The sequence below is a fragment of the Plecotus auritus genome, assembly GCF_963455305.1.
Source record: "Plecotus auritus genome assembly, chromosome: X".
Lineage (NCBI taxonomy): Eukaryota > Metazoa > Chordata > Mammalia > Chiroptera > Vespertilionidae > Plecotus > Plecotus auritus.
The window spans coordinates 78286091-78314029 of NC_137784.1; the positions used below are offsets into that span (position 1 = coordinate 78286091).

At 40.9% G+C, this 27939-nt stretch overlaps 2 protein-coding genes across 3 annotated transcripts in view; both read right to left on the reverse strand.

Annotated features, from left to right (window-relative positions):
* The window catches only part of ZMAT1 (zinc finger matrin-type 1), a 119985-nt gene that overhangs the window by 54488 nt on the left and 37558 nt on the right, over window positions 1–27939 (reverse strand). Inside the window, exon 1 of one of the 2 annotated variants that reach the window (XM_080652406.1) lies at window positions 18769–18813. The exons of the other annotated variant lie outside the window; for it this stretch is intronic. The gene's annotated coding sequence lies outside the window, so the exon portion shown is untranslated. Of the gene's footprint in view, window positions 1–18768; window positions 18814–27939 lie in introns of those variants that run through there. 2 annotated transcript variants of the gene reach the window in all.
* Window positions 133–27937, reverse strand: LOC308240176 (neurofilament light polypeptide-like; the record flags this gene model as incomplete). Its single annotated transcript, XM_080653116.1, is given in 4 exon segments — window positions 133–441; window positions 443–529; window positions 533–1399; window positions 27863–27937. Coding segments are annotated over 4 exon segments (1314 nt in total). The 3' UTR covers window positions 133–156.

Below are 27939 nucleotides of genomic sequence, written 5' to 3' on the forward strand. Positions count from 1 at the left end.
ACCATGCACAGGCTGGCAGCAAGCCAGAAAGCCACTCTGCAAGCAAACAAACACTCTGCATAAGGAGAAAAGTCATAGCACAACATTTAATGTCCAACCTGAGTCACCTCAGAATGTTATATATATTGACTTCTTAATTCACATAGTATCGGGAACTCAACTGCTTGGTTGGTGACAGGGTTGACCTGGTTTCAGGAGGATTATTCCTGAAATAATTAAGGAAAGGGGGGCTAAATCTTTCTTCTTGGTTGCTTGCTCCTCCCCAGCACCTTCATCTTTCTTCTCGTCCTCAGCTTCTTGGGCATCTTCTCCTTCACCTTCACCTCCTTCTTCCTCCTTTGCATCCTCAAATTCTTCCTTGGCACCTTCTTCCTCTTCCTCTCCTTCCTCTTCGTAAGCCACTTCCTTCTCCTCCTCCTCCTCTTCAGCTTCTCCTTCAGAGCGGGTGTTCATCCTTAGCTTCCTTGGCTTTTGCAGCCTCAATTGTCTCTTCCACCTCGATCTGCTCCTCCTGGACGTGGCTGGTATATTAAGAAGGGAAGGAGCGAGCAGACATCAAGTAGGAGTTGGTCTGTAAACCACCGTAGGCAGATCGACCAAAGACCTGGGAACTCTGGGAGTAGCAGCTGGCTATGCTTCCCATGCTGGTTAAACTGAGCCGGGTCTCCTCACCTTCCAAGAGTTTCCTGTAAGCTGCAATGTCAATGTCCAAAGCCACATTGAGGAGGTCCTGGTATTTTTTTAAATATCGTGCCATTTCACTCTTTGTAGTTCTCAACTCATTTTCTAATTTGTTGATTGTGTCCTGCATAGCACTAACGTCGGTGTTCTGCTTATCCTCCAGCTCTTGCAGCTGCTTTCCCAGTGCTTCGTTCATGCCCTGGCATGCTTTGATCTCCAGGGTCTTGGCCTTGAGCAGGCGGCAGTTCTCGGACACCTTGTCCTTGGCGGCGCGCACCGCGTAGGTGTTCTTGGCAGCACTCTTGGTCAGCGTGGTGAAGTGGCTCTTGTACCATTCTTCAGCATTCTTCATGTTCTTGGCACCCAGCTTCTCGTACTGGGCGCGGATGTCCTTAAGCATAGCGGAGTGGTCAGACTTGGAGAACACGTCCATCTCCACGGAGATCTGAGCGTACTGGATCTGCGCCTGCAGCTCAGCGATCTCCTCTTCATGCACCTTCTTCAGAAAGGCAATTTCCTCCATCAGGTTGTCGATGTGCTTTTCCAGCTCAGCGCCTGCGAGAACCACCTTATCTGCACCTTTGCGTGCCTCCATCAGCCAGCCCTCTGCTTCATCATGGTTCAGCACCTCTTCCTGGTAGCGTGCCTGCAGGTTGCTCCCAGCCCCTTGCCAGCCCCGGTGCCTCCTAACTGTCCACTTCCCTCTCCTCGCCAGGGACTGGGCACAGTGGGCCAGGGCACAGGCATCCCATTTTAATTAAAATGTTCAACCCAGGCCTGCTCCACTGGTGTCTGCAGGTGGCCTGGGGGCAGACAGTGATCCCAGAGACCCTGGCCACCACTGCCTACCCAGGTCCCCAATCGCTGCCTGGACCCCGCAGGCGACGTCAGGCACTGCCCGCTGGGCCTGCCCAGGTCCCCAATCATGGCCTGGACCCCCGGGTGATGTCAGGCACTGCCTGCCCTGACTGCATATGCAAATTTACCCACCATCTTTGTTGGGTTTATTTGCATATCACTCCTGATTGGCTGTGGGCATAGTGGAGGTACGGTCAATTAGCATCTTTCTCTTTTATTAGTGTAGATGGGGTATTGTTTGTCAGAGGCCACTTCACACTGTCAACTTCTCCTCAAGATGCATTTACCCTAAGTTTAACATGATTGTAATGATTTATACTTTCTAATGGTGATACCTAAGGCTTGACTAGGTTAAGCAATTTGCCCAAAGTCACACTGCTAGTACATGTCTGATTCAAATCTGTCTGCCCAAGATATCCCTGAGAACTGGTTCTTAAAAAGGCAAAAGTCTTGTGTGAACAACTTCCTCTCTAGGTTTGGCACATGTAAGAAACATATGTCTGCTTCCCAAGAGATGCTAAATAAGACCCCACTCTACCCCCATCACCAATATTTGAGACATGATGTTTGGACTCCCAGAAATAGCCTATCGCCAATTCTGAAAGTGGGACAGGAAACTGTTGATAGTACAGATGTTTTTCAGTCTGTCTCAGGGAGAAGAGCTAGAGGGCAGGCCAACCTCAGGGAGATGTTAAATTAGGGGTCAGGTGAGCAAATGACATTGGCTGTTAGGAAGATGGCTGGGACAGTAACTAATGTTTAGTGCGCACTAACTACATGCCAGGAACTAAAGTAAGTGTTCTCACAAAGAACTGAGACTTAGGAGTTCATTCTGGTAGGCATGGGGACCAGGGAATAGCTGAAGAAAATTGGGGGTTTGTATCTTTGTTCCTTTCTTTCTTTTCTTTACACTCTCTCCATGCTTTTCTCTCCCTTAACTGATTAGAATATGAAACAAATGTATTTTTATAGTTTGATTGCTAATTATATGCTTATATTGTTCTTAAGAGTTGTAAAAAGCACTACACTGAAACTACATTATAGTCTTTATGCTGCTATTAACTAGCTGTATGACTAAGAACATGTAACAACCTTTCAGATTTCCATTTAAGCTTTTTTTGTACTTGACTATAAGTTCATCAACATCGATGGAATAACATATTTTAGATAGGAATACATACACAGAAGCAAAATTTTGGTGGGGTCCTTACAGAAGGATGAAAATATCTTAACTGCTTCCAAATAATAAGTCCATTAGGAAACACAAGAGATGATTTGAAGTTTTAAGCAGCTATACAGTTCATACAGACTTTAAGGTCCTAATATTAGAAAGATCCCAATATTTTCCCCTATTTCTCCATTGTCTGCATTTCATTGTCTATGTCCTAACCCTAAAGATGGTTCTCTCCAAAATACTTCTTTGCAAAAACAGACGCAATGGGAGAGAAAAAAAAAATGGCGGCAGAATAGACAGACGTGTCCTGAGCCTTGTCCCGGAGCAGATAGAAAGAACAGCTGAGGGTCGCACGAAGAGTGTCTGCTGGTGACTTAAGGGACATCTATACTCCAGGAGAAGGTGGGGAACTGCTGGACAGGGCTCCCCTGACCGGGCAGCCCCCACTGCTGCTGTGTTCCCTCCCGGAGCCACCAGCTTGGACGCGGAGACCGCGCCATCTACAACTGCAGCACCCACCAAACAACTGCGAACCCCAGAGCACCGGTCCCCAATTGGTGCAAACACGTGGATTCAGAGGAGCTCTACACTCCACCACGGAAAGGTCAGATTTCACCTGGGATAAGGTGAGGTCTCTGGTCCCGGCAGGACAGAGATATGCGCGCACTGCGAGAGCTGGAGGACCAGGGGAAGTCTGTGCCTAGAAAAATCCGTGGCTTTTGGGGCTGGCATGATCAGTGAATGTGGAAGGAGGTCCTAGAGCTGCTAACAGAGGGGATCTCTAAAAAGCAACCCATTTTGATCTGAAGCAGAAGGACAGCCTAAAAATTTTTAAAGTGTGCCTGCTGCTTGGAAACGAGGGGAGGAGGGGAGAGAAAGGAAGGACTGCACAGACTTGCGCACAGCCCCAGAGTTGGCACACTTGTGCTTTCTCCCCTTTAAATGCTTACTTCTGATTGCTGAGCCAAGTGCATGGGATCACCCATATGGGGAGACCCTAGGAGACTGCAGGAGAAAGTTGTTTTTCTGGAACCTGGGGATCAGAGCGGGGAGTGACCTTCGGAGAACCAGCTCTGGGGCAGCCCACTCCCACAAACCGGTATTGGGTGCCACAGGGAAAGCAGGATCTAAGCACAGGCTAGAGAGGACCTATAGACCCAGAGGTCAATCCAGAAACACTGCCACCCAGGGGCTGAATCACAAATTGACTCTTGTGTAATCACAAATAAAGGAATACAAGAAAGTAAGACACACTGCCTGCTTAAAAGTCAGGACTGGCTTACAACACTGAAGAGCAGTGGAATGCAGGGAACTGCAATACTGTCCAGACTGAGAAACAGGCGTGCCAAACAGAACAGTAGAGGAAGTGAATGACCTTCACTACTCCACATTTTTTTTTATTTATTTTATTTTTTATTTTTTAATTTTTACTTAAGAAACTAATTTTTTTTCTTTTTTCCTCACTTGATTTTACCTTTTTAATTATTACATTTTTATTTTCAATCAGTATTATTACTACTAGTATTTTACCTTTTTTTAAAAAAAAAGTGTCATTTTATTTCTTTTTATTTGAATTTGAGATTAGTGTTCTACATTCTATTTTCATCTTTCCTTTAGTATCATTCTACTCTATCTCAACTCTACCTTTGTGCCATCACTATCTTCCTAACTTTTCCCCTTTTGTTGTCCTGTTTCTCTTACCCTTCTCCTGCCTTATATTCTCCCTATTCTTTCTTTTTACCCCGTCAAAATTTCACCCTACTTATATATCTAATTTCCAATCCCCTGCTCTGAGTTCATACACACCTCTCTCTTCTCTGTCTTCACTATCCAAAAAATTGTTTTTCTCTCCATCCTTTTGTTGTTTGCTTGAATGTTGATTGTATCGATTTTTTTATTATATTGATTTTTTATGCTTGTTTGTGACATTGTTTTGCTTATTCTTTTGTTTTGTTTTGTTTTTCTGTTTGCTTTTTTTTTCTGTTTTTTTTGCTTCTGTTTTCCATCACCTCGCTTGATATTAGTTGTTGTTTGTAGTTTGTATTCATCTCCAGGTACTTGTTGCTGGTATTTGCTGGGATTAGAAGCTGTTCTATTGGAGTTTTCTCCCCATATATATACTTTGTTCACCTTTTCTTTCTTATTCTCTTCCTTTTCTCTCTTACTTTGATTTCCTTTTCCCAATTTCATTTTGGCACTCCTTTTTTTTTTTTCTCTTCTTGTTTCTCTCCTATCCCCTAATTTGCCTTTCTCTGGTGGTCACCTTTATTTGGGGTTATTAATATCATGAATACATTTCTGTTCAGTGCCTTGTGTGTTGTACCTGGTTGTGTTGTATTTTGTGCCTTTAAATAAATGCAGGAGAGAGAGAACTATGTAACCAGAAACCCAGAGAAGAGAGACCATGGGGAGACAAAGACACAGCCAGCTCAAAGTCACTAATCATCAGAGAGATGCAAATCAAAACAATAATGCGCTACCATCTCACACCTGTCAGAATGGTTATTATCAACAAATCAACAAATGACAAGTGCTGGCGAGGATGTGGAGAAAAAGGAACCCTCGTGCACTACTGGTGGGAATGCAGACTGGTGCAGCCACTGTGGAGAACAGTATGGAGTTTCCTCAAAAAACTAATAATGGAACTCCCATTTGACCCAGTGATCCCACTTCTAGGAATATATCTCAAGAAACTAGAAACACCAATCAGAAAGGATATATGCACCCCTATGTTCATAGCAGCACAATTCACCATACCTAAGATTTGGAAACAGCCTAAGTGCCCAACAGCAGATGAGTGGATTAAAAAACTGCGGTACATCTACACAATGGAATACTACGCTGCGGTAAAAAAAGAAGGAATTCTTACCATTTGCAACAGCATGGATGGAGATGGAGAGCATTATGCTAAGTGAAATAAGCCAGTCAGAGAAAGATAAATATCACATGATCTCACTCATTTGTGGAATATAATGAACAACATAAACTGATTTAAAAAATAGATCCAGAGACAGAGAAACATCAATCAGAACGTCAAACCTTAGGGAAGGTAGGGGACTGTGGGGGTAAGAGGGAGAGATCAACCAAAGGACTTATATGTATGCATATAAGCCTAATCAATGGACACAGACAACAGGGGGGTGGGGGCATGAATGGGAAGTGGGGGTAATGGGGAGATAAGGACACATATGTAATACCTTAATCAGTAAAGAAATTAAAAAAAACAGATGCAGCATTTCTATTACAAAGTACAATGTTTTAGTCAGTATAGATAGTTTAAAAAAGAAAAAAATATTATTTTGGTTAAAATTTAGGTATAAGTGCTTTACTTTTCTTTCTTGACAATGAATACCAAATTCATGGCAGATGGTTCTGCATCTTTCAATCTACTTTAATTAGAAATTAAGAAAGCTAGGGTTAAAATATCTAAATACGTAGATTACACATTAGAATAGTCATGGGGATGTAAAGTACAGCATAGGGCCCTGGCTGGTGTTACTAAGGAGTTAGAGCATCAGCCCTCGCACTGAAGGGTCAGGGTTTGAGTCTCAGTCAAGGGCACATACCTGGATTGCAGGTTTGAACCACAGGTCCCTGCATGTGGGAGGCAAACCAATTGTTGTGTCTCCCTCACATCGATGTTTCTCTCTCTCTCTCCCTCCCTCCCTCACCCTCCCTTCCTTCCTTCCACTCTCTTTTTTAAAAATCAATGGAAAAATATCATTGGGTGAGGATTAACAACAAAAAAGTACAACATAGTAACTATAGTCAATAATATTGTAATAACTGTGTACTGTGCCAGGTGGGTACTAAACTTATTGAGGGATCACTTCGTAATTATTGCAAATTGACCATCACACCCTTGCACAAGATGGCTGCCCCCATGTGGTCACAAGATGGCCACCACAAGATGGCCAGCAGGGGAGAGCAGTTGTGAGTGATCAGGCCTGCAGGGGAGGGCAGTTGGGGGGGACCAGGCCTGCAAGGGAGGACAGTTGGGGGCGACCGTGCCTGCAGGAGAGGCCAGTTGGGGGGGACCGGGCCAGCAGGGGAGGGCGGTTTGGGGGGGACCGGGACGGCAGGGAAGGGCGGTTGGGGGTGACTGGGCTGGCAGGGGAGGGCAGTTGGGGGCAACTGGGCCTGCAGGGGAGGGCAGTTAGGGGTGACCAGGCTGGCAGGGTAGGGCAGTTGGCGATCAGGCCGGCTGGGGAGGGAAGTTGGTGGCAATCAGGCCGGCAGGGGAGCAGTTAGACATTGATCATGCTGGCAGGGTAGTGGTTAGGGGGTGATCAGGCTGGCAGGCAGAAGTGGTTAGGGGCAATCAGACAGGCAGGTAGGCGAGTGGTTGGGAGCCAGCAGTTGTGGATTGTGAGAGGGATGTCTGACTGCCGGTTTTGGCCCGATCCCTGGGAATCAAGATTTAAACCAGCAGTCGGACATCCCCCAAGTGATCCCAGATTGGAGAGGGTGAACGCTGGACTGAGGGACACCCCCCACCCCAGTGCGTGAATTTCATGCACCGGGCCTCTAGTTTAAAATAATATTGAATGTCAACTGTAATCAAAAGTAAATTAAATTTTAGAAATACAGGAAAGAATATCCAATGACAAATTACTGAATGCCGTGAAGTGTGACCTCATCTCTCATCTGCAGCAAATGGACTTCTCTGAACATGGGAAGGTAATTAATGGCTGGTTAATCTCAGGAATGTTGTTTTACTATTCCTAGCATAGCACTTCTCAAGTGTTGTTCCTTTTCTGACATATTTGAATTTTGTATGCTATCATGAATTTGGAAAAAAGATATGGATGGGAATCAAGATTTTGTACTCTGAATCAAAGCCCACTTTAGTGCAATTTGGTAGTGAGATCTTAATGATACAACAGTGACCTCTCAAATATGGATTAGGAAAAAATGCCTTTGAGGAGAAACCAAGATGGCAGCATAGGTAAACACCTAAATTGCTGCCTCGCACAACAATATCAAAACTACAACTAAAATACAAAACGGACACCATCCAGAACCACAGGAAAGCTGGCTGAGTGGAAATTCTAAAACTAGAAGAAAAGAGGAAAGCACATTGAGACTCAGAGGAGCTGCAAAAGGCTGAGGTACGGAGACTCGCACATGGAGAGGACAGGCGGCTGTGAGCATGGGTGCCTGAGTGTGCGGCTGGCTTTCTAAAGCGGGAGGGAGAAGGAAGCTCCCAACTGCACTGAACTCCAGTCCCAGGCAAGACGCTGGGAAACCAGACTCATTCAGGGAGACTCTGGACTGTCAGGAAAAGAGAAAGCACACTGAGACTCAGGAGCTGCGGAAGGCAGAGGTCCGGAGGCGCGCGAGCGCGCAGAAAGGACTGACTGCTGAATGCATAGGTGGCTGAGTGTGCGGCTAGCTTTCTAAAGCAGGAGGGAGACAGAAGCTCCAGACTGTGCTAAACTCCAGTTCCCGGCAAGTTTCTGGTAACCCCGACTCATTTGGGGAGAAACTGGACTATCTGGCAGTGGGAGAAACTCGAGGGCGGCTTTCTCTCAGAGGTGCTTGCAGTGATTACCGAGGGACACTGAGACCCAGGGGCCTCATAGGGCAGGGCTGACGAGAAGCCAAGGCTGTTTGTTCTGCCCTGAAACTCCACCCCATCCAAGCTGAGCACAGAAGCTTTTGCAATTTTGCAAGTCTTATCTCATAAGAGTGTCTCCAGCCCAGAAGTTTTCCCAGCGTGGACACAGCTGATCTTCACAGCCAATTGGCCTGGAGGTCAATTCCTCCCAGTGATACCAACAACAATCAAGACTTAACTACAACAAGGCTGAGCCCACAGTCCACAAAGGGGTGCACCAAGAGTATCCACCTCAGGTAACTGGGGAGGCTGAACCACTAGGCCCTATAGGACACCTACCACACAAAGCTACTCTACCAACTCAGGGAAGCAACGAAAATGCAGAGACAAAGAAACTAATCACAAATGAAAGAAATGGAGGAAAGCAAACGACTGGATATAGAGTTCAAAACCACGGTTATAATGTTTTTCAAGAATTTCCTAGAAAAGGCCGATAAATTTACCGAGACCCTCAAGGATATGAAAAAGGACCAACTAGAAATTAAACATACACTGACTGAAATAAAAAATATATACAGAGACCTAACAGCAGACTAGAGGACCGCAAGAATCAAGTCAAGGAGTTGAAATACAAAGAAGCAAAAAACACTCAACTGGAAAAGCAAAAAGAAAAAAGAATCCAAAAATATGAAGATAGTGTAAGGAGCCTCTGGGACAACCTCAAGCGTACCAACATCCGAATTAGGGGGGTGCCAGAAGAAGACAGAGAGCAAGATACTAAAAACCTATCTGAAGAAATAATGACAGAAAACTTCCCCCACCTGGTGAAAGAAATAGACTTACAAGTCCAGGAAGCGCAGAGAACCCTGAACAAAAGGAATCCAAAGAGGACCACACCAAGACACATCATAATTAAAATGCCAAGGGCAAAAGACGAAGAGAGAATATTAAAAGCAGCAAGAGAAAAACAGTTAGTTACCTACAAGGGAGCACCCATAAGACTGTCAGCGGATTTCTCAACAGAAACTATGCAGGCCAGACGGGAGTGGCAAGAAATATTCAAAGTGATGAATAGCAAAAACCTACAACCAAGATTACTCTACCCAGCAAAGCTATCATTCAGAATTGAAGGGCAGATAAAGAGCTTCACAGACAAGAAAAAGCTAAAGGAGTTCATCACCATCAAACCAGTATTATATGAAATGCTGAAAGGTATTCTTAAAGAAGAGGAAGAAGAAAAAGGTAAAGATAAAAATTATGAACAACAAATACATATCTATCAACAAGTGAATCTAAAAATCAAGTGAATAAAAAATCTGATGAACAGAATAAACTGGTTAATATAATAGAATCAGGGGCATAGAAAGGGAGTGGACTGACAATTCTTGGGGGGAAAGGGGTGTGGGAGGTGCAGAAAGAGACTGGACAAAAAGCGTACACCTATGGATGAGGACAGTGCGGGGAGGTAAGGGCAGAGGGTAGGGTGGGAACAGGGTGGAGGGGACCTATGGGGGGAAAAAAGAGGAACAATTGTAATAATCTGAACAATAAAGATTTATTAAATTAAAAAAAGAAAAAGAAAAAAAATGCCTTTAAAACATACAGGAGTTTCTGGTGCTGATAAAATTACTTTGTGTTTTAGCATAAAATAAAACCAGTGGGGAATAAAAAAGTACTGTCAAAAACTAGGTTCAAAATGGGAAGAGAACCTAAGTTTGATAATGGAATAAGGGCTTAAGCTAATAGGATCTGGAAAAGATAAAATAAAACCAATATTTAATGCATTGTCCTATGATCTGTGGTCACAATAAATTGTACTTTCTAAGGTTGTCAAATGTTAACAAATAAATATAACATATGATTTTTATTTTTAAAGGTTTTTTATTTATTTTTAGAGAGAGAAGAAGGGAGAGGGAGAGAGAAAGATTGATTTGAGAGTGAAACATTGATCAGCTGCCTCCTGCATGCCCCCTACCAGGGATCAAGTAGTAAGCCAGGCCTGTGCCCTGAACTGGAATTGAACTAGCAACATTTCAGTACACGATGCAGTGCAATCAACTGAGCCACACCGGCCAGGGCTTACATATAACTTTTAAATATCTGTTGTTTTCCAGAAATTATACACATCAGTAAAGTTCTTGAGAGTGGAGTAATATGGTCATATAACAAAACTATGACCTACAGGTACAGAGTTGCAGTTTTGGATGATGAAAAATTTCTGGAGATGGATAGTAGTAATGGTTGTTGCATAACGTGAATGTACTTAATGCTGAATTTAATTACTGAATTGCATTCTTAAAATGTTTAAAATGGCAATTTTTGTTATGTATATTCTATCATAGTTAAAAATATATTGGGAATACCCGGCCAGTGTGGTTGAGTGTTGACCTATGAACCAAAAGGTCACAGTTCGAGTCTCAGTTGGGGCACATGCCCAGGTTGTAGGCTGGATCTCCAGTTGAGGGCATACAGGAAGGAGCTGATCGATGATTCTCTGTTATCATTGATGTTTCTATCTTTCTCTCCCTCTCCCTTCCTCTCTCTGAAAGAAATAGAAACATATTAAATATACATATATATGTGGGGGGAGCATGAAAGCACCTTCTTCTCCCTGAACCACAGCATGAAGGACAATTGCCCCACATCAATCCATCATGCAGAGGAAACTGCATGAACAAGTAATAAATCTTTGTTTTGCTACCAAGACATAGCCATCCTCTCCTGAATAACATTTTTGAGGATTATTGCAAATGAAATAGGAGTTTGTGACAAATTATAAATGGGATCTGATAAGAAATTCATGTATTAAATGCTCCTACAATTTGATTATATTTACGTGTGGCTTTAACCTTTGGTAAGAGAATAAATCAACCAACTTTTTATTAATGAAATTAATTTTCTTTAATTTATTTTCTTCCTGCAAGGAATGTTTACATGACTTGAGAAAATAAAACTTTCATAATAATTTGAAATGGGGAAAATTATGACCTATAGCACTAGGTAGCAGGAAAAAAAAATAAGATTTTGAGCCGGTCAAACAGATAGAAATCCTATCTCTATCTGTAATTATATAATCCTGAGCAAATTATTTAACTACTTTGAGTTCATTTTTTCATCTAAAGAGTACAGAAATACAATGTCTGTCCCAGCATATGATGAATACTAAATACAGAAAAAAAATTTAAATGATTAACACAGGTAGGCACTTGGCAAAGTATGCTTGTTATGAATCCAGAAGCTTTAAAAATTTTAGTTAATATTATACATAATAATTTTATTTCAGATCAGAACACTTTAAAAAATTTTAATATATATATTTTTTATTTTAGAGAGGAAGGGAGAGGAAGAGATAGAAACATCAATGATGAGAGAAAATCATTGATCAGCTGCCTCCTGCATGCCTCTTACTGGGGATAGAGCCCGCAACCTTTGACCTCCTGGTTCACACTGAACCACTGAGCTACACTGGTCAGGCAAGATCAGAATCCTTTTAGAGATAATCTAGTCCAGGGTGTCTCAATCTTGGTACTACTGTTACTTTGGGCTAAATAATTTGTTTTTGTGTGGGGCTTTTTTATGCATTGTAGGATGTTTAGCAGAATCCCCAGCCTCTACTAACTAGAAATTGATAGCATTCCCCAGGTATGACAACCAAACATATCTTTAGACATTGCCACATGTCCCTTGTGAGGCAAAATTGCCTCCAGTTTATAAATTCTTAAGCCTAATGTCTTTATTTCAAAGCTAGAGGCCAGGTGCATGAAATTCATGCACTGGGGGAGAAGTCCCTAAGCCCGGCCTGTGCCCTCTCACAGTCTGGGACCCTCAGGGGATGTCCGCCTGCGGGTTTAGGCCTGATCCCTGGCAGTCGGACATCTCTCGCGCAGTCTGGGATCCCTCACTCCTTACTGCCCACCTGCTCACTGCTCCTTAACGCTCAGCTCGCTGTGTCTGCCCCATGGTGGGGAGGGACCATGAGAGGGCTCCAGGGCGTGTCCGGCCTGTCTTGCTCAGTCCTGATCAGCCGGACCCCAGCAGCAAGCTAACCTACCAGTCGGAGTGTCTGCCCCCTGGTGGTCTGCACATCATAGTGACTGGTCAACCGGTCGACTGTCTGCCCCCTGGTGGTCAGTGCATGTCATAGTGAGCGGTTGATAGGCCTTAGCATATCATTAGCATATTACACTTTGATTGGTTGAATGGACAACTGGACACTTAGCATTTTAGGCTTTTATTATATAGGATGAGAAAGCTAAGACCCAGAGAGCTTATCCTATATAATAAACGCCTAATATGCAAATCAACTGAACTACGGAATGACTGGTGGTACGATCGGTCACTATGACACGCACTGACCACCAGGGGCCAGATACTCAATGCAAGAGCTTCCCCCAGCCCACAGGCCCCAGGCTAGCCAAGGCGGGTGTGAGCAGGCCCCCCCCCCCACCAGTCACCCTGCCAGTTGCCCCGCAGATCAGCCCTGATCGCCGCCCAGGCCTAGGGACCCTACCTGTGCATGAATTTCGTGCACTGGGCCTCTAGTAGGAAATAAAGGACTTGGGAAGCTAAACTTTAAAAGATATGATTCTGTACTCAGGTGGACTTGAACCATGAAAATAATTTCTGTAATCTGGGGGAGACATTAGTAATAGCAGGGGAAGGTTCTTAAGTCAGTTAAATACAAATATGAGTACTAATACTTCACATACTATGGATTTGGACATTATTAAAATCCCCTATGTTGATATAAAAATATGCAATTCAGCTTGTACCAGAATATTTGCCTTTGATGATATAAAAAGCAAAGGGGATTGATTTACTTGCCAGAAACTCACTTTTTAGGGACCTTGTTGGAATGTGCCTACTCCAAATAGTTGTATTACTGTATTATACTAGAGTAAAATAGCTTTAACTTCTTTATCCAAAAAATGCAATTGAGTGTGGCATCTAAATTATCACGATTGAAACTTTCTTCTAATTAATATGCTATATAACACCAGACAATTTAGGATAAAATAGATTTTTGTGACAAAAGAACAACATTTATGGCTTGAGTCAGAAAAGAATAATGAATCTATGCCTACCACTTGGTTTATTTTCACTAATATAATTTAAAACCTTATAAGATCTCAGAGGAAGGAATCAGAAGATTATCACATCTCATCAATTCTTTGTAAGAGAATTTTCTCTCTTCACTCCAAGTAAACGTTCGTCAGTTACCCTGCTAAGAAATTGAGCTTATTCAAATTAGGTGACTCTACTTTATATAAAATTGGCTATATTTAATAAATAGAATATTACTTGCATTTGTTATAGACAGATTTAGTTGTACAAAACCCCACACTTCTTCCTTAAGATAACCCATCAATTGTTTATGGCAATAATAGCTATTAACTGTTGTTGTTTTTTTAATTTTTAATCCTCACCCAAGGATATATTTTTGTTGATCTTTAGAGAGAGAGGTTGGGAGAGAGAGAGAAACATCAATGTGAGAGAGAAATATCAGTCGGTTGCCTCCTGGACACGCCCCAATCAGGGAGCAAACTCAAAACCTAGGTATGTGTCCTGACCAGGAATCAAACTCACACAACCTTCTGGTGCAGGGGACGATCCTCCAACCAAGTGAGTCACCTGGCCAAGGCAGCTATTAATTGTTTTAATGCTTTGCTGAAGTGGGAATTTTACAGTCCAACTGATCTTGAAGCTAAACATAAACATAAATAATATACATATACATATAAATAATATAGATATAGATAGATATAAATATAGAAAATTGTAATAAATTCTGCATATCCTATTTTAATATAGTGACAAGAATTGAGCAAACCTCAGAAGGGTTGACTGTAATACTATACACAAATCTCATTCTTAGTCACAGGTTTAAAGCCAGGCATTAATAAATCTGAGGAATAATCATATTAATTCTGCAAAGAGCATATGTGCTATATAGTCTCCTTGATTACACTTTTATAGATAACCATCCTCAAACATTTTTTTATTTTAAAAACATGATTTTTTAAAATAGCTGACTTGACATTTGCAATATTTTAATACCATCATAATTTTAAGAAAGAATGAGAAGAACTCAACACTAAGTTATAGGAGACTGGGGAAGTGCCTATGCTATCCTTGCCAAGATGTTTTAACTCTCTTTTTTCCCTAAAGTCCACACCCCATTTCAGGAGTTTTCACAGATATTAACTTTGCCAGAAATAAAGACCTGTTGAACACTTTTAACTGTAATGCTATCTAGTATCCTTATTTTCTCAGGCTAGAAGATAAATATGACATGTGAGTTTGGCAAGTTTTGGTAAAGGTTTTCCCATGTCATATTAACAGTTACAAAATACAATGAAATTAACAAAATTAATTGGGAATACTAGTTATATGTTTAATGTTTACTAAGTCTTGAACTTTATAATCATAAGCACTCTGTGGCTAACTAGTTCAAAAGATATGATTGTGAAAAACTGAGTTTAAATCCTATTTAAATCCATTAATTTACTTGATCCCATGATAGCTACTTTGCATGAGAAAGCCACCATGCCATTTATTCCAACAGGTTAGTAAATGTGGATGGATCTGCAAGACTGGTTTCAGGTAGAAAATAATCCTAACAGATAGGTGATGAATACAGTAGGGGACATGCTTAGTCAGTATCTTCATATATTGACACCTAATCAAGACAGAGGGTCAGAAACTAACAAATGGTCATTAACCTTTCTCCAGACATCCCTACCATGTCAAATGCAGAGGATTAAAAATTAATTCTAACAATTTTCTAATTATTCTTCCTAGATACCAACATTAGATTAACAATATAATGTGTTTCACTGTGTTTATAGAGGCATGGTGCATGAAATTGGTGCACAGGTAGGGTCCCTAGGCCTGGCCAGCGATCAGGGCCAATCAGGGCCTTCTGGCTGCCGGCTGGGGCCTCCCTTCCCCGGTTGCCAGCTACCAGCAGGGGCCTTCCTTTATTCCGCACCACCCCCTGGTGGTCAGCGCAAGTCATAGCAAGTGATCAAACTCCAAGTCTCCAGGTCAAACTCCCGAGGAGACACTTTGCAAATTAGCCTTTCATATATATAGATAAACCACCATGAGAAGAGTACAGATTTATAATAAAAAAATGGAAAAGTCCTATAGTTTAGGAGTCCAACTAGTTATATTTAAAACTGCATTTCCCCAATGATCTTATTCATTTTATAATTTTACTATCAAGTTCTTTAATATAACTGTGTCTAATTCATCTGTATATCCTCAGCACTCAGCACAGTGTGTGGTGTGCACACGCTTGTACACACACACACACACACACACACACACACACAGGTGTTCAATAAATGATTCCTGAATGAATAAAGGAAAGGCTATTAACTAGGTTTCTTATGGTGAACCTGAAACTTTACTGAATAATATAGAGACAAAGGGAAGTCTTGTTAGGTAATTGCTATGCAAATTAATTAGTAACTAAATACAAATCCAGAATGCCCTCCAGTCTAAAACAGAATCCATTTAATGATTTATTTTTCTTAAAGAGGGTTTTTGTTTAATTTTGTTTTGATTTTTACTATGATTACATCAGGGATATCAATACTGGGTGAAAATTCATTTTTGAGCCATTGAACATGTTTATTTTTAAAAACTTCAGTGACTGAAACATGAAGTGCCCTACAAAATCTCATTATTCCCTTTACCATGGATTCTGGGTATGTGTTTTTCATATATCTGTTCACTGGGCACTTTTGCTTGTTGTTTTTATTTTTAGGCTGATTGCCTTCCCCTTTGGAACCTTGAAAGTTTCTAATCTTCCCTGCTTTGCAATTTCTAATCTCCACTGCCATTTGCTCATTACCAACCCAAGACAGATGAGATCCTCAGGAATGTTAGCTATCATTGAAAATGGATCCACAAATAGTTTATAGCAAGACACTTTCAATGGTCCTATTTGGAGTAGACTTGTAATAATTGAAATCTTGACAATTCTTTGCCACCTTTAAGAGAATCTCCTGCCCTAGCCGGTTTGGCTCAGTGGATAGAGCGTCGGCCTGCAGACTGAAGGGTCCCAGGTTCGATTCCAGTCAAGGGCATGTACCTTGGTTGCGGGCACATCCCCAGTAGGGGGTGTGCAGGAGGCAGCTTATCGATGTTTCTCTCTCATCAATGTTTCTAACTCTCTATCCCTCTCTCTTCCTCTCTGTAAAAAATCAATAAAATATATTTTTTAAAAAAAGAGAGAGAATCTCCTAACTAGGGCTTAAAAAAACACAAGATATTGGCACACCACCAAACAACATTTTTCTCTCTTCTCCTTTATCCACTATCATAAATGACAATCATTTATGACCTTTATAAAGATCTAAACAAAAATATTTTGAGACCTAATAGTGTTTTAGACAGTGTACTATATGAAAAGGTAAGAGAGTTTTATTTGGACTGAAGTTAATGAAGGATATTTACCTAAAATAAAATGGTAGTTTTTGGGTAGCAATTATATTTGGTTTTTCATTTCCTAGTAATTGTCTCAACACTAACGACACAGATTTTATTACTCACTGAATATCAGGTGATAGTATTTGGGCAAGGTTTCTTATGGTTTCTAGTGCACAGCCATGGAAATTCCATTGAAAGAATATTAATACAGAACTGCAAAATCATGGTTCATATGTTCAGATCTGAAAACAACCTCGGACTCTGGATAGTCCAAAACCTGTACTTCAGAAATGTCAAAACTCAAATCCAGGAAGCTTGGGATCTGTTCAGGGCAACAAATTTTAGTAGATTAACAACAGAACCTATGGTCAATGCACCAGACTCATACATTAGGGCTCTCCTCATTTTACCAGCTAGAAATACTATAGATATGGTATTGCAGCTACTTTATGAATTTTATCTCTTAAAGCTGTTAAAACCTGCATATATTAAAAGACATTGCAACCAAGCCAGGCAAAAAGCCATTTTCTCCATTAAATACTAGTTCTAAACCTTACTATGCAAAGGCCATGAGAGCCAAACTGAATTGTGGTCATGACCACCTATAACACTGTTCTCTCCTCCTTGCTGGTTATAGACAGAAAGTTTGGTATAAAAACAAAAATCCAGGAGATTTCATATTTTCATCCCAGAACAACTGTACAAATCCAGGCTGACTGAAGACATTAAACAGAGGATTTCAAAGGTTGCCTTCAGTAAGTGAGTTAATAAAAACATCACATCACAGTGTATTTCTAATTTCTATATTTAGTAAGTGGCATGTATGTAATGAGCCTATGAGAAATATTGTAAGGTATTTTTTTACTGCTTTGCTTTTCCTCCAAAGTGAAAGGTGCTAACAGATATGGAATAGCACACTGGGATGTGTCATTTAAGAATGTGAGGAGAAAAATCATTTTATGGGGTAATTTTAATGAGGTGTGCTCCTAAGAAAAAGGAACTTACATTATTCTACTCCATTTTGGAGTCCATGACTTTTCACTTTGGAGGCAAGTTAGCAACATAAGGTAACACAACGAATAATGAAAATTAATACAAAGTTTATGTTGGCAAAATGCTTTAGAGGTCTCCAGTTGGGATCTGTTTCAACCACCTAAGAAACATTTCCAAAAGATGCTTCAAAACAATGGCAAATTTTACAGTTTGCTACTAGCAGGCTGCTTACAAGTATATAGTACTTTGTGTGAACTAAATACCATATACTGAAATAGTCAAGAAATATATTTTTTTCTGTTAGGAATATGTGTTGTAGGTACAACAGCACTTATTAAAACCAAAACCACCTTAAAGATGGGTCCATAAACCTTGCTGTACAAGGTTTCATTCTCAAATAGCCAAAGAAAACTCTCCAAAGTTATTCCTGAAATCGGTGTTTTTGCCACACTGTCTTCCTCTCCTTTCCTTGATACAACTCCCTCTTCCACCAGACCCTAGGATTCTGAAATCAAACAGATCCTACTTGAAAGCTAAAGTATACACTCTTAACACCCCCAAATTCCTAACCAAAGGGGGGTTTCTTCTCTCTTATTTCTTTGACCTTTACTCTTCAGATCTCCGCCCCCTTTCTCATCCGTCAGTCTCTCTTCCCTTTCCCTGATCCTATAGTTCCACAGCGCTTCTTTACCGTGCCTCCTATCTTTTACCAAATCACAACTCAGCTTCCTAGAGCATACTAAGGTGGCCTGACTAGGAGAGAAATTAGGGGCTTTTTTCCCCTTCAAACTCCTGCCTTGTGAATACCTGAGGTTCCTTTTCCTGGGAGCCCCATCCTTTTCGGGGTGTGGGGGAGAATTAGGGAAGCCACTCTCTGCTTCGGTCCGTCTTGCACACTCGGGGTTACTTCTGCCAGGCGGGGCGGGATGAGCTTGGCCTTTTACTGCGCCACAGCAGGTGGGGGTGGGGCGGTGGCGAACCGCGCCCCTTCAGATCTTGGACAGGCTGAAGAGAGGCAGCGAAGGAGGTGGGGCCGCCCCCACACCCCAGGACGGGAACTCACCTTCTCTGAGGCAAGGGCGGGTGTCTACTTTAAAACTACTGTCCCCCCTCCCCGCCGCCGCCATAGTGGAGCCGCCAAAGCCTCCGCTGCCACTGTTGCCACAGCCACCTGCAGGCGAGCTAGCAGGGGTGGAGGTGGCGGAGGAAGGCAGACTCAATCACTGCTGCCCCCGCAGCCGCGAAGGCGGTGTAGGAGGAGGAGCAGGAGGAGGAGGAACAGGAGGAGGAGAAACAGAAGGAGGAGGAGGAGGAAGAGGAGAAGGAGAAGGCTGCAGAGAAAGTAGCTTCCTCAGGGGAAGACTCTGCCACCAAAGGTGTGACTGCACTGGCGCCTCGCTCCCGTTAAATCCCTTAGCCCCGCTTCCCTGTTAACCCCGACCCTTTTGCCCCTCTTTCTCTTCAGCGTCTGCCTATCAGTGGTCGGCAAACTGCGGCTCGCGAGCCATATGCGGCTCGCGAGCCGCGGTTTGCCGCTCTGTTGACTAATGAGCTTGCCGACCACTGGGCCATAGACTCTCGATTCCTATAATTACAGGCTGTTGTTGTTCCTTGTGATTAAGTCCCTATCCCAGTGGTCGGCAAACTCATTAGTCAACAGAGCCGCAGTTTGCCGACCACTGGCGTAGTCCTAGCTCCTTCTCTCTGCCAATAAAAACGCTTTAGACCCGCGGGCCGCCTCCTCCCTCTCTCCACTCCTTGGCATCACACTTCTCCCTTCTGTGGAGAAGCGAAGATGACCAAGGGCAAAGGGCAAAAAGCGAGGGATATGAAAGTACCTGGGCCTTACAGAGTCATCTAAAACTAATTCAAGGGGGAAAGTAATGTCTGGAAAAACCGATTGATTCCACCCCAAAAATATCTCTAAAATACATCTCCTGTCTTTCTTATAGCTGTCAGTGAGATGAGTTAGCTTTACACGGGCAGGCAAGGCAGGGGTCCAGTGGAAAACATCAGTACAGAGTACAGAAATAAGCTGCATCCTTGGTCATGACATATTTTCATTACGTCCCCATGAACAACTGCGTGTCTATCAAATGACCCATCTAAATTAAAAACCTGTGAATCCAGTACCCAACCAAAGAATTATAATATTGCTGATAATTTAAATATCCTCACCATCTTTTCCCAAACTTTCCTCTCAGAGAAACAAATATCTTGATTTATATCAATTATGTCTATGATCTATTTACATATATTCTTACCACATGGATATATGCCTAAACAGTATTGTTTAGTTTTTATTGTTTTCAAATTTCACGAAAATGTGTATCTTTTCTATGTAGTATTTAGGGACTTGTTTCTTTCCCTAAACATTTTGTTCCTGAGATTAGCCATGTAACTGTAGTTTATTCATTGTCAGTGCTGTACAATATCCCATCCATTTCTGTTGATGTGTATGTGTCCTGGTGGATCTGTGCAAAGTTTCTTTTAGGTATGCCCTCCTTTCCAGACACACTTTTTTTTGTCTAAAGTTTCACATATGTCTCCTTTTTCCCCAATTGACCCCCTCCCACATCCCTTCCCACCCGGGCAAGCCTCCACCGCCCCAGTGTCTGTGCCCATTGGTTATGCTAATATGCATGCATATAAGTCTTTGGTTGCTCTCTAACCCCCCACCCCCTACCATTTGTCTCTAGATCGATCTATTCTTCTTCATCAAACTATGTTGATCATTATATCCCACATATGAGTGAGATCATGTGATATTTATCTTTCTCTGACTGGCTTATTTCACTTAGCATAATGCTCTCCATCTCCATCCATGCTGTTGCAAATGGTAAAAGTTCATTCTTTTTAATAGCAGCATAGTATTCCATTGTGTAGATGTACCACAGGTTTTTAATCCACTCATCTGCTGATGGGCCCTTAGGCAGTTTCCAAATCTTAGCGATTGTAAATTGTGCTGCTATGAACATAGGAGTGCACATATCCTTTCTGACTGGTGTTTCTGTTTTCTTGGGATATAGTCCTAGAAGTTGGATTACTGGGTCAAATGGGAGTTCCATTTTTAGTTTTTTGAGGAAACTCCATACTGTTCTCCACAGTGGCTGCACCAGTCTGCATTCCCACCAGCAGTGCATGAGGGTTCCTTTTTTTCTGCATCCTCGCCAGCACTTGTCGTTTGTTGATTTGTTGATGATAGCCATTCTGACAGGTGTGATCTGGTACCACATTGTCATTTTAATTTGCATCTCTCGGATGATTAGTGACTTTGAGTATGTTTTCATATGTCTCTTTGGCCTTCCTTATGTCCTCTTTTGAAAAGTATCTATTTAGGTCCATTGCCCATTTTTTTGATTGGGTTGTTTATCTTCCTTTTGTTAAGTTGTATGAGTTCTCTGTAAATTTTGGGGATTAAACTGTTATCGGAAATATCATTGGCAAATATGTTCTCCCATGCAGTGGGCTTTCTTGTTGTTTTGTGGATGGTTTCTTTTGCTGTGCAGAAGCTTTTTATTTTGATGTAGTCCCATTTGTTTATTTTCTCCTTAGTCTCCATTGCCCTAGGAGCTGTGTCTCTAAAGATATTGCTACAACATATGTCTGCTATTTTGCTGCTTATGGAGTCTTGTAGGATTTTTATGGTTTCCTGTCTTACATTTAAGTCCTTTAGCCATTTTGAGTTGTTTTTGTGTATGGTGTGATTTGGTGATCTAGTTTCATTTTTTGCATGTATCTGTCCAAATGTCCCAGCACCATTTATTAAAGAGACTGTTTTGACTCCATTGTATGCTCTTGCCTCCTTTGTCAAATATTAATTGAGCATAATGGCTTGGGTCGATTTCTGGGTTCTCTGTTCTGTTCCATTGGTCTATATGTCTGTTCTTGTGCCATTACCAGGAAGTTTTGAGAACCATGGCTTGGTAATATAGCTTGATATCTGGTAATGTGATCCCTCCAACTTTGTTCTTCTTTCTCAGAATTGCTGTGGCTATTCGGGGTCTTTTTTTATCCCAAATGAATTTTTGGACAGTTTGTTCTAGATCTTTGAAATATGCCATTGGTATTTTAATGGGGATTGCATTGAATCTGTAGATTTCTTTGGGTAGTATGGACATTTTAATGATGTTGATTCTACCAATCCATGAACATGGTATATTCTTCCATTTGTTTATGTCTTCCTGTATCTCTTTTTTCAATATCCTGAAGTTTTCCGAGTACAGGTCTTTTACATCCTTAGTTAAGTTTATTCCTAGGTATCTTAATTTTCTGGTGCAATGGTAAATGGGATTTTTTTTTTTTTCATTTCTCTTTCTGTGCGTTCATTATTGGTGTATAAAAAGGCCATAGATTTCTGGGTGTTAACTTTGTATCCTGCTACATTACCAAATTCATTTATTAGGTCTAGAAGGTTTTTGATGGAGTCTTTGGGGTTTTCTATGTATAGTATCATGTCATTTGTGAATAAGGACAGTTTTACTTCTTCTTTTCCAATTTGGGTGCCTTTTATATCTTCTTTTTGTCTGATCACTATGGCTAGCACTTCCAGTACTATGTCAAACAGGAGTGGTGAAAGTGGGCATCCCTGTCTTGTTCCTGTTCTTAGGGGAAATGACTTTAGGTTTTGCCCATTGAGTATGATGTTAACTGTAGGTTTGTCATATAAGGCTTTTATTATGTTGAGGTATGATCCCTCTATCCCCACTTTGCTGAGAGATTTTATCAAGAAAGAGTATTGGATTTTGTCAAATGCTTTTTCTGCATCGATTGATACGATTATGTGATTTTTGTCTCTCAGTTTGTTTATGTGATGTATCACATTAATTGATTTGCAGATATTGTACCATCCTTGCATCCCTAGAATAAATCTCACTTTGTCATGGTGTATGATCTTTCTAATGTAATGCTGAATCCAATTTGCTAGGATTTTGTTGAGAATTTTAGCATCTATGTTCATCAAGGATATTGGCCTGTAGTTCTCTTTTTTGTGGTGTCTTTATCTGGTTTTGGGATTAGGGTAATGCTGGCTTCATAGAAAGAGCTTGGAAGTGTGCCTTCCTCTTGCATTTTTTTGGAATAGTCTGAGGAGGATGGGTTTTAGTTCTTCTTTAAGTGCTTGGTAGAACTCCCCTGTAAAGCCGTCCAGACAAGGGCTTTTGTTTGCTAGAAGATTTTTGATTGCTGCTTCAATTTCTTCAGAAGTTATCAGCCTATTCAGGTGTTTTTATTCTTGATTGAGTGTTGGGAGCTTATGTTTTTCTAAGAATATATCCATTTCATCTAGGTTGTCCATTTTGTTGGAATAGAGTTGTTCATAGTATTTTTTCATAATTGTTTGTATTTCTGTGGGATTGATGTTACTTCACTTCTTTCATTTCTGATTTTGTTTATTTGGGTCCTCACTCTTTGCTTCTTGGTGAACCTGGCTAGAGGTTCATCAATCTTGTTTATCCTTTCAAAGAAGCAGATCTTGGATTTGTTGATCTTTTGTATTTTTTTTTTTTTTGGTCTCTATGTTGTCTATCTCCACCCTGATCTTTATAATTTCCTTCCATCTGTTTACACTGGCCTTTTCTTGTTGCTCTCTTTCTAACTCTTTGAGTTGTATGGTTAGATAATTGATTACCATCATTTCTTGCTTTTTTTGAGATAGGCCTGTAGAGCTATGAACTTCCCTCTCAAGACTGCTTTCACTGTGTACCATAGATTTTGGATTGTTGTGTTTTCATTATCATTTGTCACCATGATGCTTTTCATTACTTCTTTGATTTCTTTGGTAACCCAATCATTGTTTAATAGCATGTGATTTAGCCTCCAGGTGTTCGATTTTTTTTAAATATATTTTATTGATTTTCTACAGAGAGGAAGGGAGAGGGATAGAGAACCAGAAACATCGATGAGAGAGAAACATCGATCAGCTGCCTCCTGCACACCCCCCACTGGGGATGTGCCCACAACCAAGATACATGCCCTTGACCGGAATCGAACCTGGGACCCTTCAGTCCGCAGGCCGACGCTCTATCCACTGAGCCAAACCGGTCAGGGCAAGGTGTTTGATTTTTTTGGATTGTTTTTATTGTGGTTGATTTCAAGTTTTATGCCATTGTGATCTGAGAAGATGCTTGATATGATTTCTATCTTCTTGAATTTGAAGAGACTTTGCCTGTGTCCTAATATGTGGTCTATCTTTGAAAATGACCCATGTGCACTTGAGAGGAATGTACATTCTGTGGATTTGGGGTGAAATGTTCTGAAGATGTCAATTAATTCCATCTGATCTAGTGAGTCATTTAGGATTGCTGTTTCTTTGCTGATTTTTTGTTTAGAGGATTTATCCAGTGGTGTCAGTGGAGTATTAAAGTCCCCTACTATGATTGTATTGCTGTCAATCTCTCCCTTGGTATCCTCCAGAAGTTTTTTTATGCATTTGGGTGCTCCTGTATTGGGTGCATATATGTTAACCAGAGTTATATCTTCTTGTTGAGTTGCTCCCTTTAGTATTATGAAGTGGCCTTCCTTATATCTTGTTATGGCCTTCACTTTGAGGTCTAATTTGTCAGATACAAGTATTGCTACCCCAGCTTTTTTTCCCCTTTCCTTTCGCCTGAAAAACCTTTTTCCATCCCTTCACAATCAGACTGTGTGAGCCCTTTGTCCTGAGGTGGGTTTCCTGTAGACAGCAGATATATGGGTCATGTTTTCTTATCCAGTCAGCTACCCTATGTCTTTTGATTGGGGCATTTAATGCATTTACATTTAAAGTTATTATTGATAGGTACTTGTTTGTCACCATTTTTATTCTTTACCCCGGTGTTTCTTCTTCCCTTCCTATTTCTTCTTTTTACAGCAGACCCTTTAGCATTTCTTGCATTGCTGGTTTGGTGGTAATAAACTCCCTTAGTCCTTTTTTGTCTGTGAAGCTCCTGATTTCCCCTCAATTTTGATTGATAGCCTTGCTGGCTACAGTATTCTTGGATTCAGACCCTCCCTTTGCATGACTTTGTATATTTCATTCCATTCCCTTCTGGCCTGATGTGTTTCTGTTTAGAATTAAGTTGCTAGTCTGATGGGGGATCCTCTGTAGGTAACTTTCTGTGTCTCTCTGGCAGCCTTTAAGATTCTTACTTTGGCCCTGACCAGTTTGGCTCAGTGGATAGAACATCGAACCTGCGGACTGAAGGGTCCCGGGTTTGATTCCAGTCAAGGGCATGTACCTTGGTTGCGGGCACATACCCATTGGGGGTGTGCAGGAGGCAACTGATCAATGTTTCTCTCTCATCGATGTTTCTAACTCTCTATCCATTTCCCTTCCTCTCTTTAAAAAATCAATAAAATACGTATTTTTTATAAAAAGGTTCTTACTTTGTCGTTGGTGTTTGCCAATTTAATTATAATGTGTCTTGTCATCGGTCTTTTGGGGTTCATTTTGTTTGGGACTCTGTGAGCTTCTTGCATTTGTGTGGGGTTTTTTCTTCCCTATATCAGGGAAGTTTTCTGTCATTATTTCTTCAAACAGGTTTTCTATTCCTTGCTCAGTTTCCTCTTCTTCTGGCACCCCTATTATGCTGATGTTTCGTTTTGTGTGTTCCCAAAGTTCCCTTAGACTCTCCTCCTGTTTTTTAAGTTGTTTTTTTTTCTAGATGCTGCTCTGCATTTTTTCCTACATTGTCTTCTAGCTCACTGATGCGGCCCTCTGCTACTGCTAGTCTACTGTTAATGCTTTCTATTGAGTTCTTTATGGCAGCGATGTCATTTTTCATTTCTTCTTGGTTCTTCATTTCCTCTTGGTTCTTACACATATTATTGAATTTGTCTTCCCATCTTTTCAGCGACCTTATGACCATTTCTCTGAATTCTTTCTTTGACATATTGCTTGCGTCCATTTCATTTATTTCAGTTTCTGGTGATGCATACTTTTCTTTTGTATGCATGCTGGGTTTTTTTGTCTCCCCATGATTGCTCCTCTCTGGATGTCTGGTTATGTAGCTCTCTCTCTCCTGCGTTGACTTAAAGGCACAAAATACACCACAACAAGACACAGCACACAGGGCACCAAACACAAATGTATTCACAACACTAATAACCCCAAATAAAGGTGACCCTTTATTTGAAAAAGAGATAGGGTATAGAAAAGAGTGTAAAAATGATATTGAGAAAAAGAAAAGATTTAAGAGTGAAAAGAAAGAGAAGAAAAAAGAAGGGGGAAATATATGTATATGGGGAGATAAATAAAACAACAAATAATCCAAAAAATGCAAACAACAAACACCCAGAGATGAATGCAAACTACAAATAACAACTAATCCAAAATATGTAAACTACAAACTCTCAAACAACAAACATCCAGATGAATCTGAGGAAGCAGAGCTTATTTCCAGAAGGTAAGGTCAAGGAATTGAATGAATGGGGAAATAGCCACAATTCAGTATTCAGTATAGAGGAGGTAGGAAGTGAATTAGTGTATAAGAAGAAAAGTAAAAAAAAAAAAATCCTAAATACAAAAAAAGAGAAAAATATATCTATATTAAGTTTATATATATATATATTAGAGGCCCAGTGCATGAATTCATGCATGGGTGGGGTCTGGCCAGCCTGGCCAGGGGGAGAGGACATGTGCAGTTGGCCGGCCTGCCTGCTGATTGAACTGTCGAGGGCACAATTTGTATATTAGCCTTTTATTATATAGGATATACAATGAGTGGCCAGATTATTATGCATTCAGAGATCATAATAATCTGGCCCCTCAGTGTATATATAACTTTTCCCCTTCTTTAATCTATCTATCTATGTATTCATTTACTATTGGAAAAGGAGAATAGAGAGTAGCTAGGTCTGAGTTTTTGATTGTAATTAGTTAAGCTATTCGTAGAATAAGAGAACAAGTGAGGAAAGGAATAACAGAAGCAAAAAAAAAAACAGCAACAACAACAAAAACAAACAACAAAAGAAAAAAAACAAATACCAAAAAGCAATAAAAACCAAACTAGTCAACAATCAAACATTAACAAGACAGACAGAAAGAAAACGGCAAATAATTTTTAAAAAAGAAAAAAACAACAAAAAACAAAAGGGAAGTAAAAGAAAATCTGGATAGTAAAGAAAGGGGAGAGAAAAGTGTGTATTGGCTTGGAGCAGGGGAGCAGAAATTATATATATGAGTAACATCAATTTTTAACAGAGAGTAAAAAGAAAGAATAGAGAAAAACTAAAGCAGGAACAGGGTAGGAGAAATAGGGCAAAGGGGGAATGTGAGGAAGAGAGTGTTGATATAAATGAAAAATTGAGATAGAGTAAAATAATGCTACAGGAAAACTAAAAATAGAATGTAGAACACTAATCCCAAAATAAAATAAAATAAAGAAAAAATAAAATAATACTTTTTAAAAAGGTAAAATAATAGTAGTAATAATAGTAATTAAAAACAAAACTATAATAAAAAAAGGTAAAATCAGGTGAGAAAGAAAAAAAATAGTTTATCAAGTAAAAGATAAAAAATAAAAATGTGAAGTAGTGAAGGTTGTTCACTTCCTCTACTGTTCTGTTTGGCAGGTCTGTTTCCTGTCCGGTAGACAGCCTAGTATTGGAGTTCCCTGCGCTCCACAGCTCCTCTGTGTCATAAGCCACAATCCTTTTTTCAAGCAGTTGGGAACTCTTTGTTTCTTAGCCTGCTTTTAGTTGCATTCACACAAGAGTCAATTTTTGATACAGCCCCTGGGTGGCAGTGTTTCTGTATTGATTTCCTGGGCTAAAAGGCTCTTCCCCTACCCAGTGTTTAGATGGCTTTCCCTGCCGTACTTAATGCTGGGTTAGAGGGATGGACTGCCCTAGAGCTGGCTTTCTGTTCATTTCTCCGCACTCTGTTCTCCAGGTTCCACAAGAACAGCTTCCCCCTGCAGTCTCAGCGAGTGTTTTTTAATTGGAAGATCCTATGTACTGGGCTTAGTAATCAGAATCAAGAATTTAAAAAAGAAAAAGAAAAAAAAAAGCCACGGAATGCACGCAAACTTGTATCTTCCCCTGGCACTCTGCAGCCAGGGCACTGGCAGAACTCCAGACTGCCCTCCTGTGCCCAGCCCTGCCGTGGGTTAATTTCTATAGTCTCCTTCTGCCTGCAGCCCTGTGGACCCCCTTCCACATTCGAGGGCTACACTTACCCCAACAGCGCCTATTTTGTGGAGCGCAATCTTCCTTTGAGACTCTAGTTCCCGCTGCGCGTGTTTCACACACATTT